Source organism: Homalodisca vitripennis, chromosome X (assembly GCF_021130785.1).
Source record: "Homalodisca vitripennis isolate AUS2020 chromosome X, UT_GWSS_2.1, whole genome shotgun sequence".
NCBI classification, from domain to species: domain Eukaryota; kingdom Metazoa; phylum Arthropoda; class Insecta; order Hemiptera; family Cicadellidae; genus Homalodisca; species Homalodisca vitripennis.
Genome location: NC_060215.1, coordinates 48,371,901 through 48,395,784, shown reverse-complemented (window position 1 = coordinate 48,395,784; position 23,884 = coordinate 48,371,901). Strand labels below are relative to the sequence as shown.

The window sequence follows — 23,884 nt, the reverse complement described above, 5'->3', positions numbered from 1 at the left end:
TTAAATATGGACAATTCAGTGAATGTCCAGGAGCAGCAGCACATCATTAATCTTAAAAGTCTAGATATTGGGAAGCAACTGTAGATCGTAGGTTTAGTCTACTGCAGTAGATGACTGTTAAATGCAGCCATGAGCTAGACTAGACATAAGGGCCCGCTTTGACTGCAACAGCTGGTTGTTACATAGCTGGCCTCCTCTTCATATCCTGTCACTGCGTAAGCAAGCGTAAACATCCTGTTAAAACTAATCGTAGTGAGAGGATTCTCAGCTTTTTTGAAAAAAAAAAAAAAATTTTAATGTTTAGAAAAATGTAAAATATGTTTATATTTAAGGATAAAAAAATTCAAGGAACGTAAGAATTAAATCCAAATTATTGGGTTTTAAATTTTATTCTTTAACTATAAATATGTATAAAATATTTAAAGTTTCTTCAAACATATTGATATTTTAAAATTACAATTACTAGCAACAATTTGTACGAATTTGAAGACAGGAGTATAACTTTTGAAACTTATCTTGACAATATAGAGAATCAGTGAACTTTAAATGTATTTTTGTTGTCTTATTTTTATTGCTCAGAGCGGTGTTGCTGCGGTAGTCTGGCGGTATTTACCTTCAAAATGAGCAGGCGTCGGCCGCGGTAAATTAACAAAACCTTGAACTCTGTGTTAAAAATTAACCGTTTGAAATAGCGATTTCTATAATTTTGATGCCCCTAAAATTTTGCCACCCGGGGCAAACGACCCCCCCCCCTGCCACCACTTAGCTGCGGCTCTGAGTACATTACAGGAAGAAAATAAAAGAACGCAAATTTATTTATAGTCTAGACTAATGAGTCAGCATAGCATATTTATTTAAGCTAATGAGCCACAAGTCATGATTTTTCTTTGGATGAAGATGACATTGAAGAAGTAGAAGATGATCTGGGATCCGAGCTTGAGGATGACCGCTGCGAGCTGGATCCCTGTAGACAATTTATGGACAATGTTACATCCATTTGATACATTATTACCAATCAGAAGATGAGAGGAAGACAAAATGGTTATATTCTACAAAATATTGTCTTTTTTACTGTCTAAAAATAGCATAAAGGGCTGATAGTACTGAAAAATAGTTTACTCTCTCATTTGATAGTTCAGTTTTGTCAGCAATTATTATGGTTGAGTTTTCTAATATTATAGTTTTAAGTAATTGAATAAAATTCCAAAATAAGTTGGAAAAATTTTGTATGTTATCCATAGCAATATTCTAAGACATTAAATGTTAGATTAATTAGACTTATGTTATAAGGTTTAACAATGTCCTTATGGGCAACAATGGAGATAGTTTCAGTGCAAAAATCACTGCAATTAGTTTTAATTGGGAATATAATCATTAATAATAGTCAAAACTCTTCCCAATACATTATACATGAATTGCGAATAATGTTTAGTTACTATTGTGCACATTAACGGAAACTGCAACAATGCTATTTGTGTGACAGATTCGGTTTGTTTTTGTCACAAAAACAAAATCACGTACATACTGTTTTTAGGTTTGTTGACTGTTTGAGTGTTATGTTGTATAAGTTGAGTTTATATAATTCTTTTTGTGTTAGTGTCTAACAGTAACAGTATCGCAAGTTTCCAAGACTTTACCGCGATTGATTAGGAAGATGTGACGGCTTTTCACATATTTCCGCGGTTAAGACTAGTACTTGTTTACAAAGTGCTATGTACAACCATTCTGTGGTTTAAAAGATTTTGTGTCTGTCAGTCATTGAATTTGGCATATATACATACATATTTTAAATGGATCTTTAAATGTATAATATCACTCTTGCAGTGTTCTTTGTCTAAGTTGGCTTGAAAGTAAATAGTTGGTTATTTGTTATATATTTTGAAGACATAATGCATAGTAATATTTTTAATAGTAGTCTCTTCCCTCTAGTGTTATTGTTTTAAGATGTTTATTACAATTAACTTTAGAGTTGGCAATTTATTAAAGAAACCGTATTTAACAAGTATTTACATTTTTGAAATTGAAGATTAGAAAGGCTAATATTACCTTTTTTATAACATTTTACGAATTGTTACATTATTTTAAATATTATATTAAGGTTATTATGTATTAACATGTAATCTTTGGATTCTAATACCAAATCAATTATATTTGAGATGATTTGACAGTAGGCGGTGTTTTAGATTTCATATGTTATTTTGGAAGCTGTATTGTACTAGAATAAATGCTTGAGAAATAAATGCACCTCTGATATTACTACTCTTGATATTAGAATTTGCCGATCATTAAAGTAAGTAGTTGAGGATTTTTATATTAGGCTACTTTAAACCCGTATTTTACGGGAATGTATTGGTTTCCAATTTAAACATTAGCTCCTCTAATACCACACTCCCAATTTAATTTTCAAATTGGTTGGCTACTAGGTGGTTAATTTGTTATAATTTTTTGGAAACATTATCGGACTGGTTTAATTATGATTGGAAAATGAAATCTAGGCCACTGTAATATCACAATTTCCATAATTTTAGCGAGAGTTAACTTGTTATTATAGTTTATTAATTTTTATATTATTTTGGAACTCATATGTTAGGAATGAATAGAAAATTTACATTAATATTATAACGGTATCATTTCTTTTAGGTAATGTTGGTTTGGCAGGTAAAACATATGTGCTTTTTAATACATTTTTGATTCTATACTTTACTGAGTAGTTATACGATGATGGCACAGCACTTTTTATTTTACTATTTATTAAATTATCACCCCTAACATTGACTTCACACCAATTTGTGATTTTTTTAAATATTTTTTTATGTTACCAAATATTTTTAATATAACGATTAATAATTTAGTGGAAACATTTCAGCTCGTACCTTTACTACGTCTCCTATACTGGTCGAACTATAAGTCTAAGAAGATTCAAGACCATGTAACTTTTATTCTTCATAATAAGGATAGATATGATCTATTATAGTTCAGGTCTGAGACCTTAAACATTACTTACTAATATTTATGAAGTTAATATACATCTAAGAACGTTACTGGACAGATGTACTGAAATATGTTTAGTTCTTTGAATTTCACAAACAACGTTATATTTCAATTTCCATTATACTTTAAAGAGAAAATAAACAAAACTTTAGGCTATTTTATAAAGCAATGAAACGTTTATATTTTGACACCAATAACCTATTTACAAGGACATTACAGTTTATGATGCAAATCTTTATGTATATCATTCTCTCTAAACTATTCATAATGAAAATTTTTCCAGTTAGATTAGAGCATAATTGCATTAATTTGAAATGATCAAGATGGAATAATAGTGACACTGGTATGTAGGCATTTATTTATACTTTAGCCAAAATTATCCTGATGCATAAAGTTCTAAAAATGTAAATAAATGAGATATACTTACACTGCTGCTAGTCAAAGACTCCTTTTTCGGAGCGGTGTCTTTCTTACTGAAAACAGAGATGTATATTATTTAAGTAGAATATACTGTACTTAAACACACGCGCACGCACGCGCGCGCACGCACACACACACACACACACACACACACACACAAACACACACACACACACACACACACACACACACACACACACACACACACACAGACAAACATGTACATTTTATATTCTATTTTAAACGTGAGTGTAATATCTTATAACAATTTTTTAATAACTGTTATTTTTTATTAAAACAATTAAATACCTCTTTTTCAATATTTAAATTGAAATACTCCTGAAAGCACTGAGACCTTTCGATAAACCGAATAGTGACAGATTCATTATTTCAGTCTTCATTATTAAGAACTCATCGTAAAAGGCTGGTTAAAGATTGTTGTATTACATAAATTGCCCAGGATAATGATTAAACAGCTTTAACTTTTCTGCTCGCAGTATGGCAGTGCAGCCGAGTCTATCGTAGTAGTTTATTTATTATTTGCAATGTATTATTTGTTTACAAAATTCTCCAGGTGGCCGTTAATATCAATATATGTCCAATATTATTTTAATCCTTAAACTCGCCAAAACGTAGTAATAAATACTTTGCAACTGATCACAATATCTGTTAAAGTATAAACATATAAAAACATACTTTAAATCATAGAATAATATCAACAAACAAATAACTGTAACAACATGATAAAGATAAACAAAAAAACTCTAATAATGTACTGATTTAAATCGTACAAACATCAATTAACATTAAGAAATTGACCTAAAAATAAAATAGCTTGGATTAGAAGTTGTGAAATAACGGAGTAAAATATAGCCAAACGGAAAGAATCGTAACAGAAAAATAATATTTTACAGTATTGATCTTAGCAATAGCAAGAATGATAAATAATGTGCAAACAGTCCTCGCTTATTACATTTTCCAATACATGAATTTAATAGCAGTCTTTTTTAAATAAGATTTCAAATTAATAATACTTATTATTCATTAAGTAAATATATTATTTCAATATATTATTGAAATAATATATATTATTGGTTCAGATATTATTGTTCTTTCTCATTATAAGAGGGACATTATAACAACATTCCCAGAGCCAACCCCCTCTTTGTTACCTCCCTACTCTCTACATCTGTAAATAAATATTCACATTTATATGTATTATTATTTATATGTGAATTCTCGTACATTGAATAGAAGTAGTGGTCCTTAATATATTATAATTATTTTCTTATCTTCCTTCTTATTCAAAACTTATTCAAAATTTGTCTACTAATTAAAGTGAATATCTAAAATTGTAGTAGTGGTGAGTTAGAAATATTTGTGTTTAAGGTAGAGCAAAACGATTTGAGTGAAGGTTTTACCACGTTTTGTTAACATTAAAATGGTATAATCATTTATTTGCTTCTTAATTTTACTAATAGAATTCTGGTGGGCTGCGTACCAAATGTAAGTAATATTTCATGAAATATCATGATATAAAGTCTTTTAGAACAATAGTTTAGAACTCTACGACTATAAGGTAAAAATAGGGACATTAAAACGTAATTACACCGTCATGATTTTATCATCAGTTAATCATCAGTACTTAGAGAGGAGAAACAATTTTTGAACAGTAATTCGATTTCTAAACTCAAAAGTAACAAACCCATGGATTTATTATAAAAATTAACTGTGATGTATCAAGATATGATATCAAATATACTTACACACTTCCCTGTATACCCACAAATACATGTATATAGTTATTCTATTATCCTTAAAACCCTGTAAAACTTCAAATTTGAAGTAACGTTAAGGTTTACGTACCCTTAAAATAAGGATATGTATCAATTATATTCTTTGGACCATCCCTCATGTAGGACACAATTAATTTTCTAAAATCTATTGTCTCTTTGTATATACATATATAACTTATAAACTGACATAAGTGGATTCCTAGTATTATATCTCACAAGAAGTCTAACATAAGTTATAAAATTATATTTTATTTTTAATAATTTAAAACATTTCTTACCTAATTTCGCACCTTCGCAAGTCCCCTTGATTGCGGTCCCCTTGATTGCGGTCCCCTTGACGTCCTGAATCTTGACTCCCTTCCCTTTCCTTTGACCCTCCACAGCCTCCTTTTCCCATTTTTCTGTCTGGAACAGTCATAACCACAGGTAACACCATATCACACTCAGCAGAACTATCGATCAGAAAATGAAACTAGGGTTCAGGAATGAACTGGAGTATATGCCGTACAGCAAAACTGAGGATCTACCGAATGTCTAAAAACGCACTGTTTGAACTATTGTATTTTCACATAGAAACTATTTAGTTACATATTACTTATGTTGTTTAGAACTTTACGCCTATAGATTTGAAAAACTACTACTTTAAACGATATGTGATAATAAGATTTTTTTAATGATTTATAAACAAACCATTTTACATTTCTTTAACTTAACCCATCATTTACTTTGCCGATATCACATATGATACTTAGGTTTCACGTTTTCGGGAACTTAAAACTAATAAATAATTTTAGGAATATGTTGGAACGATGGATGTGTTCAAAAAATATCGCGAATTTTGATTTTTTTGTGGCGTTATGTTGGTACATATGTCTCTCACTTATGTTGATAATTTCGGCCATTTTGAATGTTCCGTTAATTGTTGACAGCTGCTTTGCTTGCACGTGTTTTGGTTCGTCTTCGATTTTTACCTATTCAAAAAAACGGAACAAAGAACCTGTATCAAATTTTGTGTAAAAAACGAAATTAAGTGCGCGGATGCATTCCGAATGTTGACTGTGGCATACGGAGAAGCTACTTTTGACAAAAGCAACTTTTATCGGTGGTACAAAATGTTTTCAGAAGGCCGAGAAGATGTGAATGACGAAGAGCGTGCCGGACGCCCGATCACTTCAAAACAGACGAAAAAATTGATGAAGTGAAGAAAATGGTATTAGCCAATCGTCGAATCACCGTTAGAGAAATTTCCGAGGACCTAGGCATATCGATTGGCTTGTGCCATTCGATTTTAATCGATAATTTGGGCATGAGACGGGTCGCCGCAAAATTCGTACCAAAATTGCTCAATTTCGATCAAAAACAGCATCGCATGAACATTGCTAATGAGATGTTGGAATCTGTCCGCAACGACCCGAATTTGCTCCAGAGGGTCATAACTGGTGACGAATCGTGGGTTTATGGTTATGACGTGGAAACCAAAGCTCAATCATCTCAATGGTAGCTGCCGCACGAACCAAGACCGAAAAAAGCACGCCAAGTTCGGTCGAATGTGAAAGTTTTGCTTACAGTTTTCTTCGATTGCAGGGCCGTGGTGCATCATGAGTTCTTGCCACAAGGTAGAATGGTGAATAAGTAATATTACCTGCAAATTATGCGCAATTTGCGCGAAAGCAATCCGCCAAAAACGCCCGAATTTGTGGAAAAACAAAAATTGGCTTTTGCACCACGATAACGCCCCTGCTCACACATCGCTGCTTGTACGCGACTTCTTGGCCAAAAACAACACACTAATGATACCGCAGCCACCGTATTCCCCAGATCTGGCCCCCTGTGACTTTTTATTGTTCCCGAAACTGAAGAGGACCATGAAAGGACGACGCTACGCCACGGTTGACGAGATAGGACGGCATCGAAGGAGGAGCTGAACAAGATACAAAAAAAAAATTTTGGAGGGCTTCGAAGATTGGAAAAAACAAGGAAGGATTGGAAGATATACACGAATAAATAAATAATTTTTTAAAATACACAAAATTCGCGATACTTTTTGAACATGGGTTGTATATCTGAATATCTATTACTTTATAAAATATACGATAAAATTCCTATAATTAGCAATGGATAAACATAATAGAAGTAAATATTAAGCAAAAGAAAATCCAACCCGCCAAATGATTTTGGGTAGAATGGGAATCATCTAGAATATCTATATTTATGTCAACAATTCACTTTCTTTATAACTGAGTGGTATATATGCTAATTCAGTCGTCATGAATTAAATAATAATATTAAAAACTATTCCTCCAGATCTGTGAGTATCATTGCAGCAGTGAAATGCATTGTGTCCCTGAATGTCACACAATTCAATTCATTACTACCGATCCAGATAATATCTTTAGGTTTATGATTAACCTTAAGGGGGGGGGGGTTGTGTAATTGGCAACAATGGTTACAAATGGATATCCGGTATTGTGTCTTTACAGTTTCAGTTATACTGATTACTGTTGTTAATAGTCCTACACAAATTTAAAAAATTAACAGCATTTCTCAGTTTATCTTGGCCCTTCCTGTTAAATCTATACTTTGTAATGATTTCCGGCCTACTAAATAAGTAAAGCAGATATAATAGTATTTTTAAACATTAATTTGTACTGCAGAATTTCCCAAAATCATTTTAATTTTTATAGAGGGCCAACATTGTAAACTTCAATATTATTAGACCACATTATAGACCACACGCTAACTCTCTAAGATAATGTTAACCCGACAATTGAGAAACTCAGGTTCGAGTCTCTGCGGGACAAGTACATTTGTTCATTAGCTTTAATTTAATTTTTTTTTTAATGTGTGTAAGATTAAACAATGCCCCGGGCAGCGATTGTACAATAACACCATAACAAGAGTTATATAATCCTATTTATATAGTAAATGTAGTTGTATTCATCGGTACCTACCAAGTTCCGATGAATACAAGTCATGAGTAATACATAGGATATTGATAATTTGTTATTTTAAAATTCCTTATAACCACATAGTTTTATAACGGTTATCAACCAAACATTTATCATAACATTAAACAGCACATGACGCAGTGTCTGACGCTGCAGTGCCTTATCAGGTAGATACCCGTACCAGCGGTAGTCAGCCTCGCCTCTAAGGTTCTCCAAATGTCATATTATTCTTTCATGGCATAGCCACCTTATGCTACCAATTCACGGAAATACTGGCGAACGAAAAATCATTATTTTATCGATTTGTTCCCTTATCAATGTTAATAAGAAAGCATCCTGTAGTAAAAATTGTACTGAGCGGTTGAGTTACAATTTATTCTGTTTCATGTTGTTTTTAGGTTGGCTATAGTGGCTGAAAATACAAAAAATATCTATAAGACTTAATCTAATGTTGTTACAGCTCAAAAAGTAACAATATAGTTCTTGAGCACAATAATTGCTCAGAAACTAATTGTTCACTGAAACAACTAGCTAATTAACTTATTAATTTATAAGTTGTTTGCATTCAGACACCCCGAGGGTTATGTCAGTTAATAATTAGTGTAACCAATAAAAAACTAATTTAAATAAAATTATTTTGAATTGTGGCAATTATAAATAACTTTAAATAATGGTTGGCAATGTTAAAAGTCAAGTTGAAAAGGGAGAGTAGGCTAATATGAATGTAGCCTGACCTGGCTATCCATGAGTGTTTCTCTCACGTTGACACCTCACTCTAGCCTGCTTCCTCTCGTATAGCGTATTGCTCATTGTAAATATTTACAAAAAAATTACTCCAACCAAAATTGTATGTATCAAATATCAAATGGAATACTAATTATTTATGAATTACTTAAACAGAACGCAAAAACAGTACATTATAATGTGAGTAATATAGCATTACGATAATGAATAATTGTAAACATATACCATAAATCTATACTATAATGTTAGGTTTTTAACGCCATAAGTTGGTATCAACTAGCCATTTTTTCTATTTGTCAGTCGTACGTTTAAATTATAGTGAAACGTAAAAGTCAAAGTTTCTGTATTTTTTAAGTTGGTATAAAATATACCAGTAGTCTTAAAATTCCACTGTAACGGATATTTTATTGTTTTACAATAACAAATCTTAAGAAGTGAAAATACCCGTATTGTTATAACAAATTACTGTGATAGTTAATATACGAGGCTTAAATGTTTCACTATCTCAAACATTTGCATGACCTATAAATATAAAATCTAATTAAGCGATCTACAGTAATATACATATATTTCGTAACACCCTAGCATATCTATCAGGAGCTAAATTATATTTAATATTACAGTTATAAAAGGAATATAATGCAATTACTTATGATTGGCTAATTTTTTTTTATACAGAAACTACTTTTATGTGTAACAAAGTGATGAACTGAGAGAACACTCGATTTTTTTTTAATTACTGAAACTTTAAAATTGTATAATATTAGAAACTCATGTTTTTTTAACTATGCCGTTGGACATTCTATTAATTGTCTGAACGTAATGAAGCATGTCACTCGACTAGCAGAGAAAATTGTAAAGTTTGAATGTCCGTATGCCTGTCTATACCTTCTTCAATAAGAGTGTATATAACCTGTGTGTAGTCTTCAGGAATAAGTGTGAGTGACCAAACAGAATGTGCATCTCCTGTGTAGCTTCGTATGCACCGTCTGGCTGAGTATTACATTTGACTATTATTAGAGTATATTTATTTACAATTCAATCATGAAAACCCGTAAATTACCTTTAACACATCAAATTCTTCGCAACATACCAATGTAGTTTCACCGTCAGACAATTAAGGCATTTGTGAACAATCAATTAACATTTTTAGTACATTTCAAATACAATATTTTGATGGTATAGCCTCACTTTCTTAATAGTACTTAACTCATGTAAATACAATAGTTAGTTATTACTTGTTTTTATTAAATATTGCATGTAAACCTATCAAATTTTATTTTATTAGAATTGAAAAACATAAAATGTATGATAAATATTTGTTCTACTTTCTTACGATGAGAATGAAAAGGGGAGGATACTTGATAATTACATAAGAATGCTAATAAGACTAATATACTACATATTATAAATGAAATATTATTACTTCATTCATTATATACAAAATAGGCTAATTTTTAGCTCGGAACATAGGAAGATTATATACCGCACAAGTGATCTGAACATAGGATGACTTGTTATATGAATAAAATAATTTTGCAGTAACAAATTTGAGAAAATTACTTTAAGAATGTAACAATGAGACGACATGGAGCATAAAGATCGTACGTGCACTCCTTTGCTAACGATCCTCACTATTTTATTACGTCTTAAATCTTGATCAATAAAATGTTCTTGTAAATAATCTTGTAAGTAATCATAAAAGTTTTTAATTTTCTGAACAAGTAGGAATCGAGTGCATAAGAAGTGAATGTTACTTTTATAAGTTAATAATTATTAAAACATTCATAATATACAATTTTGTAAACAGTGAGATTGTAAAATCTAAACAAAATATAATAAAATTTATCATAAAAAAAATAATATTGCAAAAGTGAAGTGACTTTGTGATTTATTGTTAGAATAGATTAAGCCAAATAATAATTTATGTTAATTTTAATTACCTCGCTTTTATTTCGGAATCGTCATATCGTTGCTTTTAGAGACCGAATGATAAGTGTAGACGAGTGGAGGCTAAAGTACTATGAACATTCTGAACTTTCCAGATTCAGCCAACCAGGTTTTAAGTAAAATGATTGAAGCACCTTTAGGTATCAGTCAGTCGAAGAAAAATAAAACAAAATTATAGTAGTTCATGAAAGGTATGAGCACACGTTAAATCAAATATTTGTTGTTTGACGGTAAGGAAGTTTAAAATGTTCACTCATTACTTCAATAGTTACTGACTTGTTTTTGGAAGCCACTGCCAAAGTGAATTGCTAGTAATTATAAAAACTTTTTGATCTTCAAGGATATTTCGGATAACTCCTATCCTTTTTGATATTTGACTTTTTAATCTTGAGGGCTCCGAAGACGTTTTTTACGCCCTTAGGAGCGAGGAAGACGGCCTTCCGACCACAAGTAACAGGTATCAAATTCGCATTAGTAAAGTATAACAGGTATCAAATTCACATTAGTAAAGTATAACGTGTGTCAAATTCGCATTAGTAAAGTATTATTTTCGTTAAGACCAACAACACATTGCCTCCTGAACTCAGGTCGGCTCAATGTCACGTCAATCTCATCTGTTACTGAGTTACATAGCGTAATAGATGTGATTAGGTAGGAGGGAGCGTGTGTACACAACGCCCTGCTAGCTCTCCGCCACGCGTCGACACATGCCGTGGCACCAGAGCCAGCGTCACCGCATCATCGATGGACCCGATCATCACACCTCTCAAGAAACAAAGACGAGCCACTTACAACCACAGTTTCCGACCGTTAAAATAAAAAAATAGCAGAAAAATAAAACTTTTTTTGATCTAAGAGGCCAAATGATATAACTTTTAAACGTTATGAAATATAAAGTTCTCAAACATCGTGTTTACCCTATTACCCTAGTGTGGAATTGTACATATATATATATTCAACACTTTATTGAATATATATACAATTCATATATATATATATATATATATATATATATATATATGAATATGAATTCTCTTCACGCAAAAATGAAAACCAAATGTAGGTAAACTCTTTATAGATTTTCGTACGTCTCAGCGTGCTTCTTCAGACGGAACACTGTATCAATATTTACAAAATTGAATCATTATACTTGTACTAACTAGAAATATAAACAAGAAAAGAGAACTGAAATAGAATAATAAATAGTGAAAAATACTTCACAGCTGATGTTTCGTCAGAAATACCAAAGAGTAAAAATACAATAGTTTTGGAAATTAACGAATGTTCAAACCCAAAGGAAATTTTGATTTTATTACAAGTTGTTGAGCAGTTTCGCTCCTACATAAATTAATTCTATTTATCTTCTCATTAGTATGCAAGGCGACGTTATTGATGCCCTTTAATTTATAACAGTTTTCAATTTTGTCCTGATTATGTTCCCTGGAATGTACAGCGAGTGGCTTGTCATCTCCATGAACAATACTGTAACGGTGACCTGTCATTCTGATACGAAGAGGGTTAGAGGTTTGGCCAATATTTTGTTTATTACAAACATTACAGTTTAGCTGATATATTATGTTTCTTGAATTGCAATCAATAGTTCCTTTACTTAGAATTTTGACTAGACGAAATAATTTTGCATGTAACACAACGTGGTTCATGTAACACATACGTTACAATTTCTCCCAATTTTTATATAAAAAATTTATTTTAATTTTTTTTAAAATATATATATATATATATATATATATATATATATATATATATATCCACAGTAAAAAAGTTGTACTTAAACCACTGTACCGTATATATCTCGAATATATCTGTAAATATGTCGTATGAACAAAATAGTTATCTACAGTTTACTATTTTGGGAATAAGAAAAGCTTGAAAGATATATTAAAACAAAGTGTGACATGTACAATCTGGCTTTCAGTGTTCTATATAAAATACAATGCCAAAACAACTAGTACCGGCTAAACACAGTTACTATTATAAAATTAAAGAAATCCTGTATGTAAGATTTACTAGACGTATAGTCAAAATGCGTATAAACCTGATCCTGAAAAGTGTACAATTTATATTCGCAGATTCATAATGAAAGTGGAAAAACATTAAACTCATTAAATTATTGTAGGGACAACCCTCGATTACATGAAAAACTATTGAATACACCAAATTGCAATAGTATATTTTATTACAAGTTAATAGGCCGTACCTAAAAAGAAACTATTCATTTCATAGCTGCCAATTTTTTAACTGACTGGACATATTGGTAGCCACTAGTCTATTATTACTTAAGTATATAATAGTTCACTTAAGACAACTTAGAGTTCTCTAAAGCTGTTGGCTGCTAAGATATGATAAGTAAGCAAAATGTTATTTCCACAAAGAGTAACCAGTTACATGATTCATTTGCATATTGTATTCCCACGAAAATAACTGGTTTACTTCCTACGCATATAAATGTTTACAAAATTCAAGTATATTCCAGCAAATTCCAATGAAAAAGTTAAACCAACAATTTCCATTTAAGAAAATTTAGAATGCAAAATAATCCAGTACTTTATTAAATTTTGCGTACTCTAAATATAGTGCCTATTCATATTTGCGATTTCATCACTTTAAACTTAAAAAGGCACAACGTTTTGTACTTAATGAGTTAGTAGCAAAAATTTAGAACAGAACTGGTTGAAAACAAAATTATAGGTTTATATCTAGTGTTAAAGTATACAAAAATCTTCTGACCTTTAAGATGTCGTTCAAAAACTGCACTAGGTGATGACCGCACCAACACTAATTACAGAATGGCGGTCAGAGATGAAATTGAGCATTTATATCCCAAGGTAGGTGGCAGCACTGTAGACACCCCACTACCGCCGCAGCACGTAGCAGCAAACATTAATCACGAGCTCCTCATGCGTCACCTGGATGGAGTGATCGCAAATTGCGGAGAGAAAGAGTGGGGATGGAGGGGCCCCTCTGCCAACTACAGATAGCCCCCTATTGTATTGGAATAGTGGAATGATCAATCTGCGCGTTCTTCCTCCGTACTTCTCTGGATTTAATTTAGTTCAGAACCTGGCAAACCTATTAAAATGTGTCACTGTATTTTCAGCTTATACTCTGAGTTAAAGCCCTCTCCGTACTTTGGTACAGCATACATATATTTAAACTACATTTTCAAAGCTGGATGTTGTACGATACAACACAATTAAATTGATTTTATTAAACTTTGATTTTACAACGTAATTAATAACAGGCAATTAATCTGACAAACCTCTTAAAATTTATCACTGTATTTTTAGCTTATACTCTGAGTTAAACACCTTCCAGTAGTTTGGTACAGCATACATATATTTAAATTACATTTATTTATTGTTTAATAGTAAAACTTAAATTGAATGAAATTTAAAAACAGTAATAGCAGCTCAAACCTATGCCACGGAAAATTCTGTCATATGTATTTTTTTTTGTTATTTTAGGAAGAAAAGTGTAACAGTAGGCAACCAGGCAATACCAATGTTACTAAACAGAGACGTTCTCTTTGGGGACGCTGCTTTAGCACCCCCTGGAATAAGCACCCCCTCGGCCTGACGCCACGGCAGGGGGTGCTTATTCAGCGCATGGACATGGCCCAGTCACTGAATTAGCACTCCCTAGCATTCAGCAAGCAACACAAGCATATTTATCTGGTACATTATTATTACAAATGTAGCCTCGAAAAGGGTTTGATATAAATATGCAATAATAAACCTTACTTTTTATATATTTTCTTGTACAATGTATATTTAGAATTCAATGAACCTACAAGTACCTGAGGATGAATTTATTGAATTCTAAATGTACATTGTACAATAAAATATAAACATGTGAAAAGGTTTATTATCGTATATTCATATTTGTTTTTAATAGATTTAATTTAATAGTAAATATAATAGTTTTTCTCTGGATTTTTGTGACGCTGTAACTTATAAGCTACTATCTACGATTCTATTGAAATTTCAGATAAACGATGAAATAATATGTTTTTGAAATGTGGCTTCTTTTTCTTCAAAAACTACCCTCATAACGCATTTATTTCCAAGGCACGATCTGCCCCCCAATAGCCCGATACAAGAGACCATCAGAGTCGCAAACGCCTACATCAGCGAGCTCTGTGTTCGGAGTGAGGGAGTGGAGATTAGCCGCAACGGGCGACAGTTCTTCACCTCTCACGGCCAGCATCTTCGCGAGAGCGGGAAGCGACTACTGACATGCCTCATGATTGCGCACCTGGCCACCATGGCACCAGACCCTCGCCGCCACCAACCTCCGCTTTTCACTGCACCTACTGCCCATTGTTATGTCGAGAACCGAGGGGGGACCGAACCCCGATTTTCAAGAACGCCAAAGCAGCTAAGGATTTTGCCTTTCGAAACAATCGCTGACGCCATTAAGAGCACAAGACATTTACAACATGACATTATATTAGATAAACCTTTTAGGGAAACTTTAACAAAGTTTTTTAGGGAACTCATTAATAGACCCCAAAACAAATTGACTGACTACAAATAGAAATAAAAAAAATTGAGAGCTTGACATTTGTGCATTACAATGCATAAACTGCTACAAACAAGATAATATAACTTCCCCTCTTGTGCGAAGAGCTCCTTCCCGACGTGCTAGTCATATCCGAACTCGGTTTAACAGCAGCAACATTAAAAATTTAAAAATTACCAATTAGTTAGCAAATGCTGTCGCACCTCATCCAAAGGTAAGGGTGTTCGGAAAAATGTTCCGTTTATCCCTGTTTCTATAGAAAGCACAATTGACAGAAGTTACAGGGATCAAATTAACAGAGATGACAGTAAAATCCAAGTAATTGGAGTTTACAGGTCCCAAAACGGAGACGAAAAACGATTATTTTCCAAACTTAAACAAATTGTGACTGACATGACGAGGAGGAATCGAAAATTTATCGTCATGGGAGATTTTAACATCGATGTCCGAGGTATCTATCGATTGTCCCATGACGAAACATATTGCTAACTTGTTGGGATCATAAGGTCTTTTCTGGTCGATAGACACACTAACAAGAAGAACCAGCACTTCAGCGACGGGAATTGATAACATCATCTTAAACTTGACTTACCTCCGAGTGTCTGTGATCAACACAACCATCTCAGACCATTAAGGCGAACAGGCCATTGTGAGTGGTCTCAAACCAGCACGTGATCCAATCATCCAACAAAAATCAGAAACACAAAGCCCTCAAACATTGCCCTTCTAAACTCAAAACGTGAGCTGTTCCATAAAAAAATATATCAGAAGGCCACAATAGAAATGTGAATGGATTACAAAGAGGCATTTTAGGTGCAAGAGAAAATTACGATTCAGAGCTTCCTTTGCTCTGGCTCCTACTACATAAGAGAAAACTTTCAGAGTGATGAGAGATCTTCCTTCAAATAAATCAAACAAGTCTCTCTCTTCACTCAGGAATATTTCAATCTTCTCTCACAAAGCCAAAATCACCCTGATTTAAAAAAAGGTGACCCCAAATCCGGAAAAAAATTATTGCCCCCTCTCAATTTTACCGGTTTCCAGCAAAGGTTTTGAAAAGATCTCTTTCATTCGACTCATGACTGTTTTGGAAAAACCCAATTTATTATCAAAAAACCAGTTTAGTTTCCGTAGTCGTTTGGCTGGTCGAGATGATAGTAAAAGGAGTTGAAAGTCATAAAGACATACTTAGTGTGTTTCTTGATTTATCAGAAGCATTTCACTGCGTTAGTCACAACACCTTAATTCACAGACTAGAATATTACAGGATACGATGAGTGCCACTCTTTTGGCTTGAATTGTATCTTAGTAATGGAACACAAGTGGTAAACATTTCTGACGTACGGTCGGGAGGGGGTGAGCTGAATCACGGGGTTCCTCAAGGCTCCATTCTCTGCCCGCTACTTGTTCTATTGTATGTCAAATAAGTTGGCTCATCTTCGCACCAAGGACGAATAGTCCATTATACTTTGATATGATATACACAGACCTTGATATGACAACATTCACTGAGTTCAACAACTTAATTCAACATTTCAATGAGCTCAATGTTAAAAAAAACCCGTAAAAATCGGTGTTTGTTCAATTTTGTTTGCGGCCGACCGTCTTTGATCAAAGTCCTACAGTGATGTTGGAGGAGACTGAGATCGAAGAAGTCTACTGGACTAAATTTCATGGAATACACCTTGATTTCGGGTTGGCATGGGATAGTCATGTAGACAACGTTTGTTCAAAATTGTCTTCAGGCATTTATGTTTTGAGGCAGCTATCCAAACACTGCCCGATTCAGGTAATGATGACGGCGAATAATGAATTGATATACCCCCACCTGTCATATGGAGTGGTCTTGTGGGGAGGTTGTGCAAATGCACATTTCTCTAGAGTGCTTACACTCCAGAATAAAGCAGTTTGAACAATTGCAAAACTACATTGGAGAGAGTCGTGCAGAGCAGCATTCATAAATATGAAACTGTTGACATTACCCTGCCTCTACATTCTAGAGAAGTCTCTGTTTTTCAGATTAAAATGCAATCACATTAGAGGTAGTGATATACAGTTCACAGATCAAAAATCTTTATTTCTACAATATATTACAACAAATACATATTGTCAAGTGCAGTAAGCATGTGTGACAAATCTTAACACATATAACATAAAAATTGTAATATAATTTGGTCGGCTGCACATTAAATTAACAAACAAACTTGATTTATACAAATATTTGAATAAACTGTTATTATTATTAGCTGAACCAAAGCTTGTACCACCACCACAACTAACAATCAAAATAGCACAACAATTATATTAAATCCTGCTACTACCATTATGAAGTATTTATATAATATAACTTACTATATATTAAATTATACTATATTAAACTAAAGAAATGCCAACAACAGACTCCCAGCTAATACCAGATCCAAGTTTCATATATGACAACCACAATAATAACAAGTCTACATATGAAAAGTGCCGCAATGCCTAAGGCATTTAAAACTCGTCTGAAAACCCCATTGATCTCAGAAGCTCTTCATAGTTCTGACTAGTTCATGCAAACCACATAATTGGCTGACTGACGCCAGTGCTGAAGTGGGAAATTCGAATGAATGTACAGTAGGATGGTTGGAACACATTGTAGGTATAAAAGTAACATAGATGTCATGTATGAATCCAAATTTTAGGCTATTTTCGTTCTTGACGGTTGCTTTACATGTACATGCTCTTATTATTACTGCCTAGGTGGGGTCAGATTTGACCCCAAAGTACTACAGCAGACAATCCATATATATATATATATATATATATATATATATATATATATATATATATATATATATAGGTTTTGTTTCTCTGTGGTACTATCCACCGTAGATAAGAGGTAAGAGAAGGAAGATAGGAAGATAACAAAAGTCCTGAGTGTGGTTTCAAGATCACTGAGATCTTAGGGGTATGTGCTTTCTTCTGAACAATATTATTGGATAAACTCATACGCAGTTATACGCACCACCGTTTGTTTCCGTATCTGAGAGTACTTTCAAACCACGTTAAATATTAAGTTTTTAGGTAACTACTTATCAACTAATTTCTCGTACAATATAAAGAGAAATGTGAATGTATGAAGTATAATGTGTAATCATTCCAATTTAAATTCCTATCTAAATGTAGCCCTAATTATGATCTCAATGGTGCTACATTCACACGTATATAAAGAAAGATGTTTATGTAGACCAAACTGAAAGTTTCTGAAAAACACCCTTTATGTCAAGATCAATAGGACAAATAGAATTTGATAAACTTAGTTAAAGTTTATTGTTAATAAACCAGCCTGAATCTGTATTGAATGGTGAAGTGGTTTGGCGTTGCATAAGAAGAAAAGTTATGACGCCTACACCTCGTACAGTGCTCCTGCAACACCTGCATCACTTGCACCCAACACGTCCTGCGACAGCCGCTTCAATCGCGACGCCTACACCTCGTACAGTGCGCCTGCAACACCTGCATTACTTGCATCTGACACATCCTGCGACAGCCGCTTCAATCGCGACGCCTACACCTCGTACAGTGCGCCTGCAACACCTGCATTACTTGCATCTGACACATCCTGCGACAGCCGCCTCACTCGCGACACCTATACCTAGTACAGCACATGCACCGCCTGGATCACTTGCACCCGAGACATCCTGCGACAGCCGCCTGACTCGCGACGCCTACACCTCGTACAGCACCTGCATCAATGCACCCGACACATCCTGCGACAGCCGCTTCAATCGCGACGTCTACACCTCGTACAGTGCACCTGCAACACCTGCATTACTTGCATCTGACACATCCTGCGACAGCCGCTTCAATCGCGACGCCTACACCTCGTACAGTGCGCCTGCAACACCTGCATTACTTGCATCTGACACATCCTGCGACAGCCGCCTCACTCGCAACACTTATACCTAGTACAGCACATGCACCGCCTGGATCACTTGCACCCGAGACATCCTGCGACAGCCGCCTGACTCGCGACGCCTACACCTCGTACAGCACCTGCATCACTTGCACCCGACACATCCTGCGACAGCCGCCTGACTCGCGACGCCTACACCTCGTACAGCACCTGCATCACTTGCACCCGACACATCCTGCGACAGCCGCCTGACTCGCGACGCCTACACCTCGTACAGCACCTGCATCAATGCACCCGAGACATCCTGCGACAGCCGCCTGACTCGCGACGCCTACACCTCGTACAGCACCTGCATCAATGCACCCGACACATCCTACGACAGCCGCCTGACTCGCGACGCCTACACCTCGTACAGCACCTGCATCAATGCACCCGACACATCCTGCGACAGCCGCCTGACACGCGACGCCTACACCTCGTACAGCACCTGCATCACTTGCACCCGACACATCCTGCGACAGCCGCCTGACTCGCGACGCCTACACCTCGTACAGCACCTGCATCAATGCACCCGACACATCCTGCGACAGCCGCCTGACACGCGACGCCTACACCTCGTACAGCACCTTCATCACTTGCACCCGACACATCCTGCGACAGCCGCCTGACTCGCGACGCCTACACCTCGTACAGCACCTGCATCAATGCACCCGACACATCCTGCGACAGCCGCCTGACACGCGACGCCTACACCTCGTACAGCACCTGCATCACTTGCACCCGACACATCCTGCGACAGCCGCCTCACTCGCGACGCCTACACATCGTACAGCGCTTGTAACACCTGCATTACTTGCACCCGACACATCCTGCTCCAGCTCCTCGCCTATCACGGAAACTGCACTGTCCGCCGCTTTTCCATCAACCAACCACCTTAACATCATCGGTAGACTCAGTAACGGAGATTAACTGCCTCTTAGAACTGAGTATGATATGTTGCTGAATCATACTTCGGTATTGAGTCAAATGCTTGCTCCGACGAGATTTTCCTCATGAACGCCCCTCCCCATGACAACCGGATCTCCGCATGGTCCAGTGTGAATTGCCTCTGCCCACCAGATAATCTTGCTCCCACCCGGGCTGACTGTTCTCTTCAGTACGTTCTACCGGTGCAGCCTACTGCTCCCCTGTCACTCAATGTGACCCTCTCCTGTCTCTATCCACCACCTGCCGAGATCCGAGCTTTGCTCAATACAGAAACCTCATCACAAATCTAAACACAAACAATTAAGGTTCTTGAAGTAGAACTGGAAGTTTCAGGAATGTGGAGAGAAAGTTAAAGGTGGACAGGGATAGGGATATAAGTAAGGAGGGCAGGGTGGTGCTTAAAAAAAAAAAAAACTTTCCAACTAATCAAACTCCCTCAGTCCAACACCTGCATCCCAATCCAAATAGAAAAAAAACAACCACAAAAAATATCGTACAAAAATCAATGTCCTACCGCAAAGCGAAATGGAAAAACCCTGAGTAACTCCCTCGCTTGAGAAACCGAATAATATACGCCAACTGCGATTCAAGGCGATTGATATCGCGGTAGAAAGCCACGTTCGTCACCTTGGTGGCTTGGTTCAACGTCGAATAGCAGCAAAGACGAGATAAGTGGTATCTGTAAACCAGGGGCCTGGCAACCATAAATAAATTTTAGAGAGACCAACCTACCCCAGTCAGCTTGTATTGATTGCGGGGCGAACGACATTGCGGCTGGTAACAACCGCAGCATACTCGAGCTCGTGAAGCAGCGCATCACCGCCCGGCCCAGTTCGGCCCGTGCTGTTGTTTCGACCATGCCTCACCGACATGACCTGTCGCCAGACCACCCGGTGAACCAGCATACTGCCCTCGCAAACTCATTTATTGAAGAACTGTGCATCAGATACGATGGCAATCAACTTTTAGATTTCAATGCCATCGGAAGAGGCTGGTTCACTCGTCATGGTATGCACCTCCGTATACCTGGTAAGAGGATAATGGCCGAGCTGTTGATCGGGACTCTGATGAGGGTTGAGCGAGACGAAGAGGCAGGCGAACCATTAACTTTACTAGGAACTGCCTGTACGTCGTCTTCGCCTGGAGATATATCCTCGCCAATTGCAGACTTATGCCACGTGAAAACGGCGGGGAACCTGTCTCTGGTAGCACCATTTCTACCCACTCAGACACCACCAGGGCCCACTACGCACCATCACTGCAACTACGCAGAGGCGGTGATCAACAACCGACTGGACTATCCATCTCTCCTAATACTTCACGACAGGCTTACCATTGCCAAAATAACCTTTTAGGGAACTCTTCTACCAGCAAAGGACTAAATTGATTTACGTAATTCAACAAAAACAGATAACCACAAAGCTCAACAATAAAGATTCAATACGACTGCCTCACCAAAATGCGCGATTCGCCACTAACAAATTGTATGAGTTACAACTTTAGTGCGAACAGACGTTATAGTTTGCTAATAGTCACTGAGAATGATTTCAATGAGAAGAACATTGCCCATTGCCATATTCAATATTTTATACTGGCCAACACGTACGGTCGACAAGTATCCACAGGAGGAGTGGCAGTTTTTGTTAGACAAAATTTATTTTTTTACACTTTTTCACTTATATAAACAATTGAAAATTATTTTGAAGCAGTCGGGATCAAATTTTAATCAAACACATCTAAATCATCATTCGAATTTACAGGACACCAACAGAAAAAGAAAAGACTGACCCGACCAATATGATTATATCCCAATGGGGGATTTTAACATCGATGTGTTGGACACCCATCACCCATCCACAAAACGGTTTGTCAAATTGTTAGGGTTAGGGTAAACCAAATGCGCAAACAGAGTCCGATTACCTCAGCGGCACTGGCTCGTGTACTTGATGATGAGCTTGAGAAAACCTTACAGCTACCCCAGCCAAAAAATCAAACAATATTAGGTTGATGTCAACGTGGCTCATTAAAAAAATGTTCAAGGCACATTGTGAGACCATAAGCCCAATGAATTAATATGTCTTTCGAACAAGGAGTGTTTCTTCGCTCCTTAAAACAGCGAAAGTACCGCCAATCTTTAAGAAAGACGATCGATTCTCTACAAATAATTGGGCCTGTAAAATTATGCCGGGTTTTAGCAAACTAATCGAAAAACTCTTTTTACCAGAATCCTTCTATTTATAAACAAATACAACCTGCTTTCTAAGAATCAATTTGGATTCAGAAAGAGTAAATCGACCATAGACGCAGTAATTAGTCTAGTGGACATGGTTGTAGAGGGGATGGAATGTCTAAACCTCACATTAAGTGTGTTTATGGCTATAGCATAAGACCAGAGCCTATTGACAAATTAATAATTTCCGAAATTCTTGACCCTAACATAGATTCATCTTTCGTAAAAGTATGTTATGATTCACGGTCCACATTGATACCTAAACTGGAACTCGTCCTGTATAGTACATGAAATCTGCTCCAAATTATCCCAGACCATCCTTTATGGTCACTTAAAATCGAGAAGATGGTTATCCATAGTATCGTAAATGGTCCCCATCAGATAGTGGTTTCACTGCTAGCATCGATAGAATCGACCTTGATAATCTAGTTCCATATACTACTGTCCTATATCGCACTTTCATTGATCATATTATTGTTGATGTTCAAATTCTGTGAAATTCATAATACACTGCAAGTACTTTAACATAGGGTTAGAGCAGGAAGCACTCACCTTTGAAGATTCGGACGATATAGCGAAGTAGTTGGCAGGACATTACAACAGTAACTCCGAGGTAGCCTGGCGCGTATACTGTGTTTCTCTATTCATGAGAGGTTTTCGCCTGTAATGCAACTATTTTACACACTGAATCCAGCAAACAGATGGTTTCAAAGAAGATAACATTAATAATAAGTTAAATAACCCACAAATATAGCACTGCTTGGATTTTTTGAACTGTACCAAGGCTGATGCCTTTGTATGTATTGAGGTACCAGCCTATTAGGTGTTAGACACATTATAGTCAGCATTATAGTCGGGGAGAATAATCAGGTATATTGTATACAAGGAGTCAATGAGGACTTCTTTGACAGCCAGATATCAAAGATCTACAGACGATACACAAATATAGAAACCTTTAAAATCCAGTGAGAATGATGAAAATACTCAAGCCCATTTATGTGATTATTATTAGACTATTCAAAATTGTACCAATAGGTTACAACATTTAAATTACTATTCATGATTATGATATGTAAATTATTAAAAAATTCATGTTTAATAACACATTTACAATAAGCTGTATTATATTGACAACGTACAAGCGTTGACACATCAAAGCAATTAAAACAAAATAAATGAATTGTTTTGGTATATTATGAAAATCTTATACATATACTTATATATTTATCAGCATGACCGAGAAACTTTGTTAAAGACTGATACTTTTAATGTCAATGATATGATAAAATGCAATAAAACTAATCATGATAAAACATGCATAAACTTCCCTTTTACCGTGTAAATGACCCTAGTGGAACCATAATTGTACTTTTAACGTATT

At 35.6% G+C, this 23,884-nt stretch overlaps 1 protein-coding gene across 1 annotated transcript; it reads right to left on the bottom strand.

Annotated features, from left to right (window-relative positions):
* Positions 1-811: 811 nt before the first annotated feature.
* On the bottom strand, positions 812-13,722 carry LOC124368510 (pinin-like). The gene is made up of 4 exons (XM_046825757.1): positions 13,598-13,722; positions 5,486-5,612; positions 3,419-3,464; positions 812-964 (listed from the first exon to the last, which is right to left on the bottom strand). Exons 2-4 carry the CDS (start codon positions 5,602-5,604, stop codon positions 875-877), a joined length of 255 nt encoding a protein of 84 aa, XP_046681713.1. The 5' UTR covers positions 5,605-5,612; positions 13,598-13,722; the 3' UTR covers positions 812-874.
* Between the last annotated feature and the right edge of the window lie 10,162 nt (positions 13,723-23,884).